This window comes from Carlito syrichta, unplaced genomic scaffold (assembly GCF_000164805.1).
Source record: "Carlito syrichta isolate Samal-C Ts95f unplaced genomic scaffold, Tarsius_syrichta-2.0.1 Scaffold316198, whole genome shotgun sequence".
NCBI classification, from domain to species: domain Eukaryota; kingdom Metazoa; phylum Chordata; class Mammalia; order Primates; family Tarsiidae; genus Carlito; species Carlito syrichta.
The window spans coordinates 1,022,758-1,031,657 of record NW_007260294.1 but is presented as its reverse complement, the minus strand read 5'-3'; the positions used below and the strand labels follow the sequence as shown (position 1 = coordinate 1,031,657).

At 41.0% G+C, this 8,900-nt stretch overlaps 1 protein-coding gene across 6 annotated transcripts in view; it reads left to right on the top strand.

Annotated features, from left to right (window-relative positions):
- Window positions 1-8,900, top strand: part of DYNC1I1 (dynein cytoplasmic 1 intermediate chain 1) — a 293,645-nt gene that overhangs the window by 271,200 nt on the left and 13,545 nt on the right. For all 6 annotated transcript variants that reach the window (XM_008073845.2, XM_021706893.1, XM_021706891.1 and 3 more), the window contains one exon: window positions 4,497-4,622. In XM_008073845.2, the coding sequence (XP_008072036.2) occupies window positions 4,497-4,622 (126 nt within the window). The remainder of the gene's footprint in view (window positions 1-4,496; window positions 4,623-8,900) is intronic.

Here is an 8,900-nt window from a genome sequence, read left to right as displayed (position 1 = left end):
CCCTTCTCCCAGGCCCACCTCCACCCCAGATACCCTCCTCCCAGACGACCTCTTCCCAGACCCCCTCCTCCCAGACAACCTCTTCCCTGACCCCTCCTGCCCAGACGACCTCCTCCCCAGAGATAACATCCTCCCAGACCCCTTCTCCCAGATACCCTCCTCCCAGGTCCCTCTTCCCCATATACCCTTCTCCCAGACAACCTCCTCTCAGATAGCCTCCTCCCAGGTCCCCTCCTCCCAGACTCCTCCTCCCCAAATGTCCTCCTCACCAGACTCCCTCCTCCCCAGATACTCTCCTCCCAGACCTCCTCCTGCTCAGACTCCCTGGTCCCAGGCCCCCTCCTCCCAGATGACCTCCTTCCCAACCCCCCTTATCCCACAACCCCTCCTGCCCAGGACCCCTTCTCCAAGACCTCCTCTTGCTCTGGGGCCCCCTACTTCTCTCAAGCCCCCTTCTGCCTCCAGGCCTCCTCCTCCAAGGCCTCCTCCTCCAAGACCCCCTCCTTCCCCGGCCCTACTCCTGATGCCTGGAGGGAACTGGCAGAGGTATCAGCCCAAGTCTCTTCATCTCACTCCATCCCCAAACCATCTCACTCCAAGCCCAAACCATGGCAGACCTGGCCAAGTAATGACCCTTTTTTTGCGAAGAGCAAAACAATATATGTGTTCACACCAGTCCCTGTGGGCAGGGACACAGGCATTTGTCACAGCCCTACTGAGATAACTTTAGGGCAAGCACTTCGAAAAGTAAGCTTTTGTGGATACTGACTTTATACTGGGCATTTAAAAGGGGCTGTTTGTCAATGGTTTCTACTTGTACCATTTTTATTTTGAAGGCATAAAAGGTGATCCTGTTGACCATTTTAGATTTAGGTCTTTCATCCATTTGATTTTTACCAAGGTAAATATTCCTTGTCTCAGGCATTGAACTCAAAGGTAGACTTTTACAACAGACTCTAACTTGGAACATGCTTGTCAAACTCAGTATTTTTTTTTTAAAGGGATTTTGACCTGTCACCTTTAGAGTAGCTCACAAAGGAAAAATATCTGTTTTGGTTTTTTTAAGCAGACGATTGAAAATTTTTAAAAATACTGTTTTATATGTATGCTCTAAAAATGTCTGTTTTAAACATTATACTGCATGCATGGCTGCTTTTTTTCCAGGCTCTCAAAATCGTTGAGGTGCTAATTCAGGTAGCTACTTGGGTGTTTTGGTTTGGGGAATTTTTTTAAAAACACAAAGATGAAATGTTCCTCAGTTTTATAAAAGGAAATAGTCCCTGCATCATTTTCTGATCTCTGATTCAGAGACGTGAACGCGCTCCATAAATAAAAATGGACAGGTAAGAAGAGTTTCCACATGTCAAGTGGGGAAAATGTCGTGAGCAGGAAGCAGCTCGGTCTTTTTAATTAGGGAGTCCACAACTGGAGGATAGGAGGAGGGACTTCCCTCAGGTTGTTTTTTGTTTTTGTTTTTGTTTTCGTTTTGGTTAAGAGGGACAGGGCAATATTCTTCAGGCGTTATTATTGAGTTATCGTTATCTTCAAGGGCACATACTCTCTCGGAACTGTTGCCCAGGAGTTATCTCTTAAAGTCTTTCCATTCAAGTAGATTTTTCCTTTTAGCTCCAGGAACTGTGTGACCAAGATGAGGGATAGGAAACCCCTTTGCAAATAACCAAAATGCATGTGGACAGGAGAGGCCCATCATTTGGGATGTTGAAATGTTTACAACATTATTGTTTTTAATAGAAAGATGTTATTACCCTACATTGTAAGGGCTTCCCAGAGGCTTTCAGCACTGTTGATTAAAATCACATTGCTTCTGTTTGCTAGAAGAGACTCACTTAAAGTAACCGAAAAGCCGGCATTTCCAGATTGACCGAGGAGACGGCTGTAGGAGAAACCAGGCTCAGGAGAGGTGGTGTCTAGGTAATCCCGGCCGCCATGCGCCAAGCTCCTTAATAAGTCCCAGGCAGCTGGGTTTTTTTAAACCTGTTTTTTAGGTAAAACGAAAGCAATGTCTCAACATTGCCAAATGTAATTTTTTCCCTTCTCATACTCTAGGTATCAAGAGACAGCGACGTACAAATTTTATAGCTAAATGTATTACTGGTCATGCAAACTGTTGAGTGTTGTGGTAAACATAATTCTGCTTTCAAAATAATAGATAATAATAGATAATAGAGAGATACTGAATCTGATTCAAATCCAGTAATGAACCAAACACTTTTTAAAAACCTTTAAATCATTTTTCCCCACTAGCAAGTTGAACATTTTAAAAACATTTATCAGATTAATAATGAGATTTGTTTTTTAAAAAATCTGAATTCCCAGTACAGCAGTGTGTTTTGCTGTTGTTGCTGCTCACATTACTATGTTTTTAGAACTAGGTATCCCAGCTGTTTTATGTGGGAGCGCTCATATCTACCCACTTCAGTACTCCTGACTTCTACTGCTTAATGTTATAATTTATGCCACGTATATGTATATGTCTTGTCTTTGCAATTAAAATAATTGAGCCATGAAAACTGTGAAAATATCTGTGAAACCAAAGCATAAGAACAAGAAACGGAGAAAGAACATACGAATTATTCTTATTCTAGATTCAGCAACTGTTGAAAGGTCATTACTGATTAAATTCATACAAAGATATTTTTCATTTTCTTCATGCATTCATTAATTTTTAGCACATAATATAGGCTGTAATAGTTATTTTCTATCATTTATAATATCTGCAAAGAAGAAAATATTTTTAAATGTTTAAAATATTGTTTCGGTTTGCTATAGTACCTAGGTCCCCCCAAAATAATATTCTTGAAAATGTTTTAGGCATTATTTTAAATGTGGCAAAAGACCAGTTTCTTTTTGACTGATTGATTTTTTTGGTTATATTTATATTAAGATTAAACATTTTATTCGATGTTTAAGATTGTTCATAGATTAAACTCTGATACTGAATAGAATTAGGTAATGGAATTAGGTGAGAATCCTTTATGGTCCTTATAAATTTTGGTGTTAAAAATTAACCCTGAAGACTGTCTGGCTGCATCAAAGATTTGTTTTCTGGGCAGTGTGCTTAATAATACAGTGTATTGACAGAATTATGGTCCATCTAAATTCACATTGTTTCAACCTTTGAAAGGTTTGGTTAAAAATTCAGACTCTAGCCTGCACAGCAGGCACCTTTATTGTAGAAATTGTATATTTTTTAAAAATAAATGAGCCAGAGACTTTTTTCCCCTCACAATTGACATACAATGCTTTAAGCGGGTGAAAGAATTTTTATTGATTTCAAGATTAAGTTTAAACATAGATTCTTACATATGATGGAGTTTTTATTGCTATTTTAAAGATAGGTACTGGGTCAATAATTTCGTATAAACAGATGGTTTCAATTCCCTGAATAACAGAATGCCAGAGGCTAAGTCACAGTCCTTGTTGTGTTTCCATCCTAATGCGATGTGTACATCAGACACAGGTCTTAAATGGTGGCGTGGGATGATCTTGGTGGCCGTCTCGTCACCAAGTTTTTCTCTCTCTTTCTTTCTCCATGGCATGTTGTCATTTTTTAATCAACATTCTTATAGAAGACCCAGAAGACCTGATCTTTCTTTCAAGTATAGACTTCTAGCCTTGAAGATATGAGTTTACACAACCAATGATGGAAGAGACATAGACACTAAAAGGTCTTTTCACAAATACTGAGGTTCTTATAACAAATTCTGTATGTTCCATTTCAGCACCTCTAGTTCACCTTAATAATAATAATTACTATAAGTGTCAATGCTTTTAGATTTGACTGTTTACTAAGGGAAATAGGAGGTCTTTTCTATGCTATCAGGATATCGCCTTGGAGACATTGCAAAAGTTCCTGGTACTGCTAGGGGGTTGGGGAGAGACCAAAAAAAAAGAAAGAAAGAAAGAAAGAAAGAAAAGAAAGGAGAATTTGAGGGTTTTGAAGTTTTTTACTTGCATGATTTCTTTTCTTCTTCTGTTCATCTCTTCCCTGCTGAGGGTTTGAAGGATCAGTATACATGTTTATTTTTTTCCCTAAAGATCCATATTAGTCCACCATACACCTCTGCCTTCTGCCTCTTATAGTGTCCTTAATCCTGGTAAATCCTGAAGTCTCTCTCTCCATCTGTCCATACTCTGTGACCCAATGGTGAGGGGGTCCACTCAGCTGCTGTGTCTCTATGTTGGATTTGCACTGGCAAAGTCCAAAGGAATATTGTGTCTCCCATTGCCCAGTGACTGTGGAAAAAGACTCTCTCCCAGTCCTTTCTCATCAGAATGTCTCTTCTCTCTACCCCTTAATCCAGTGGAGCATATGATTTAGGAACAATTAGTCCTTTTTACCCCTGGACAAGGGACGTATCTACTTCATGCATGTGAAGTCAGGGGCGACTCACCCAGCTAAACATTTCATTGTAAATTCGTGTATTTAGATTCTTATTCAGAGATTCTTTTTTCTGACCTTGCCTCTATTGCAGGTTCCAACAGCAAGTGTAGCCATCGAGGGAGCGTCCGCTCTAAACCGTGTTCGTTGGGCCCAGGCTGGCAAAGAAGTTGCTGTCGGGGACTCAGAAGGCCGAATCTGGATCTACGACGTTGGAGAGGTATGCGTTTTGTCCTGTTTGCATGGTTGTTCTTGTTTTGACTTGTGTATCAACTTTAAAGACTTAGTGAAACCACTGACAAGGCTTGTGGGCCACAAGAACCCTCTCTAGTATGTTGCAAATTTCCATTGACTTTAGCAGCACTTCCTTAGGGCCTAATTTGATCTTCTGTCTTTTTGCATGGGACGCTTGATTGATTTCGGCTCCTTTTAGAGTGCGGTGGAAGTCCCAGCTGTCCTGTGGGGAAACAGGACACTTCCCACCAATGTATGAGCACAAAAGTTTGCCAAATTGATTGTGCTAAGATTGATATTGGAATTTGGTATTTGCCTGAAAAGTCAAGTTTTAATTGGTATGCTCAATTAACATATATACAGTTTATCTTTAATTAAAGTGTAGCCAATTGAGAAGACTGAGGTTGATCAGGATTGCATACCATTTTCATGGTATTCAAAGTTATGCTATGAGATCTATACTTCTCTGGTATGTCTTATTACATGTTATGTAAATATTCCTGAGTATTATGGTACTTAGCAAAGGAAAAAACTACATCTTTTATTTCAAACAAATCTCCTTGAATTTTTATACTACCGTTATTGAATATTACATTAACAATCATTTGGACTTATCTGTTTATTTTTACTAGATGAGAAAGTGTTAACAAAAACCTTCATTTCTGGCAAGGTACAGAATTTTTGCCTCAAAGAAGAAAAGATTGAACTTCCAAGCAAAATAAAATAAGAGTACTATGTAATATCATTTTGGCATAATAAGAATCTAACATTTGCATTCTGGGGGAAAAGATACCACATGTATATTCATAGTGTCCTAGACCTAGAAAGTACGCCGTGAGAGCCTTGTGGACAGGCTTAGCAGATCACACTAAGAAGGGTTCTCTAAGGCTTCATCAATCAGCAAATGTTTAAGTTTGGCAATCCTGGATGGTTTTTTCTGCAGTGGAACTTTTGATGACATATTAAATACTGCTATAGGGTACAGTTTATTATGTGAAAACAAGCTAGCTGGCAGGTCTCTTTTTTTTTTAATTGAGCCAGGGACAGAAATGGAATGGCTTTAGAGATGGGAATTTTCTATTCTGGGCGCACAGTTCTAACTTAAAAAACAAATAGCAACAACCCCTTGGTTCTTCTGCATGTTACCCATTTTATTAGACACCCTCTTGATTCCACCTGATGAGTCCTTCCAACAGTGACAGAGACTGTTAATAGTGGTCCCAGTGGTGAAGATTCAAATAGTCTGGTGACCATTGATGTTGTCTGGAGTCTTTGGGCAAGAGAATACTGTCTGAGTTGGAAATACTGCCAGTAGTTTTACGGCAATATTTTTATCAAGGAATATTCTTGTACCTAATGTATCTCATGGTCTTCATCAAAATAAAACTAAACAACAAAAACAAAAACAAATATTCTTCATTGGGTAATTTCCTAAAAAAATTTAAAAAAGTAAAGAAGAATGTAAAAATATAAACAAGATTTCTTTCTTTTTTTTCCCTCCCTTCCTCCCTCTCTCCCTCCATTCCTTCCTTCCTTCATTTATAGCAAGTGTAGTTGTGGGAGAAAAATAAACATGGAGACATGCTGAGAGATGAAATGGTTGAAAATAGATAACATTTTAAAATTATTTTCTCTACCCACCCTTGCACATATGTAATGTCCCTTAAGTCTCTTAAAATTATCTGCAACATGAATTATTTTCTCCCTCTTTGTTGTGTTCAAAGAGAGCTGAAAGAATAGTTTAATTATCCGTTTTACTTTTAAAGACCTTTTGAAAAATCTTCATGTTGACTTAAATATGTAAAAATGCATACATATATTTCTGCCCACACACCCATCCACACTGTCCTGTGCAATAAGGAAGTGCAGTATGACATGCATACAGAATTTCTGCAATCAAGTGATTTCAGAGCTTATGGACAGAATTACTTGACTGTGACTCATATTTTGGGAATATCTATGATTTTACAAAGTTGCTTTGGCTGATATGTGGCTGCTAAAACTCCTTTGTAAGACGATGTCATCGTTTCTAAATTGCAAAGTGTCGTTATACTCCTATTTCTGCTGTCGTCCTGGCAGGTCAGGCTGGTTCTCATTTTTGTGTTTTTGCCCTTGCTTTTCTAAGTGATATTACAGACTGTAGAAACGTCTGCAACTATAGGCCAGTCTCGCCCATTGTCTGGAGTCTAGACAGGCTATAGAAAAATCTCTGTGACATATAATAGGCCAAACAATTTGTAGGGTTGTTTATCCCTACAAATTCACTACCAAGAAAAAAAAAGGATATACTATTTTATTGAGAATAGGTAATATTACAATCTTCTAGCCATTCTCTGAATGACCAAAAATCAGGATAAGCTTATACCCTTGAACAGTTCTTTCTCTATTGTTTGATTATATACAAAGCCACTATAACTTAGACTTAACAAAATAATTTGGCCGCAATTGTAGTTTTTTTCTAAGTGGTTTTGTAAGTTATATTTATTGGGGGGGAGGGGGCATTTCAGTGTCCTTTGTTCACCTCCATGCCTCGTTGGAATTCCCTGAAGACCTAGGCTATAGAGGTGCCTTGTACTGAAGGGAAAGTTGGCCTACCCACAGTGAGACGTGGCCACAGCCCACTCCTGAGACATGGATATATGCTGCCATCACTGTCTTTGCTAAGTGTGGTTCACTAGGCTAGAACTCACTGAGCATAACTGCACTTAGAGAGACGGGTGCCCTACATGCTGAGCCTCCCCTGCGCTCCGACTATCCCCTCAACTACAGAGAGCCAGAGGGAGTGGCTTCATGGCAAGCTGGCCTGTTCAGAATTGGAGGTCAAGTCTAAAGCTGTGCGCAACTGATGAGAGGGAAGGTGCTTGAGCTGGACGCCAGTTAAGAAGAACTCTGGAACTGAAGATCAGTTGCCAGGAGGCTGTGATACCATCATTGGTGTTCAAAATTGGTTCTCAGGTCCTCAACTCTTCATCAGTCATGCTGGCCCTTAGATGGAAAACCTTACTTTGTGGATCCCTCTAGAAAGAAAACAGATTGTTTTTAAGTAATCCTTACAATGTAATCTGCGTTTAAAAAGCAAATGTTTGCCGGGCTCAGTGGTTCAGCCTGTAATCCCGCGCCTTTGGGAGGCTGAGGTGAGTGGATTGCCTAAGCCCGCGGGTTTGAGATCTGCCTGGGCAACTTGGCGAGACCTCATCTCTACAATAAATAAAAAAACTAGGCGGGCGTGGTAGCGCACGCCTGTAGTTCCAGCTACATGGAAGGCTGAGGTGGAAGGATCGCCGAAACCCAGCGGGTCGAGGCTGCAGTGGCCAGGAAGGGCCACTGCACTCCAGTCTGGGCGACAGAGTGAGACTCCAACTCAAAAAAAAAAAAGCAAATGTTTTTTCAGAGTACTTGGCGATCCGTTTTCCTGAGTACATTGGATAGATGTCAGAGGCTCTTAAGATGTCCTGCTTTCCTTGTCCCAATGTGGTTTGACTGAGGCCTCTTCTAGGCTGGGAAGGAAGAAGGGGACAGCCGGCTATCTTTGTCAAGGTCCTCTTCCATTGGGGAGCCGTCTTCGTGAGTGTGGTACTTGCACGATTAGGAGGTCCCTGTGCTGGGGGAGCCCTGAACTCAGGTTAATGTTCTGCTGTCTCTGTCTTGCAGTCATGCAAAACTTGTCAGGAAGGAGCTCTGTGTTCTCCTTTTTTACTGGGCCCTGCAAATTATGCAGCCTGTCCTGTCCACACAAGGATTGCTCACAATGCCACTCACGAGGCAGATCAAGAATAAAGAACTGGGGCCTTGACCTAGATGGGTAGGAAGAAGAAGAAACCTCTAGAAACGTGGCCAACTGTGCATGCTATGTGGTCTTCTCATTCCCTATTTCAATTGTGTTGAAATGTTAATGGGGAGAGCAACAGTCCCATGTTATAGACAACATAAGGGAGTCAAGGCCAAACCAAACCATACTGGACATCTCAGTTCACCTCCCAAGACCCTGTGTTGATACATCACAATTTTAGCTGAAAACATAACGTAATGTGGGGAAAGACAGCTACAGGGCCCCTCCCGTTGGAGTGGAGCTAGAGGCACTCTCTGTCTATGTGGCTGCCAAGAACTCTCTGAACAGAGGCCTCTGTGATACCCATGGAGACGTCCCCATTTGGGCCTGGGTAGCCTTGCCTTCTGTGAGCCCTGGTACCTGCTGGTCACTTAGTCCCTAGTCACTACCACCCACCTGCCGCAGGAAGTCCCAGCACAGTGCTCAGGCCCAAGC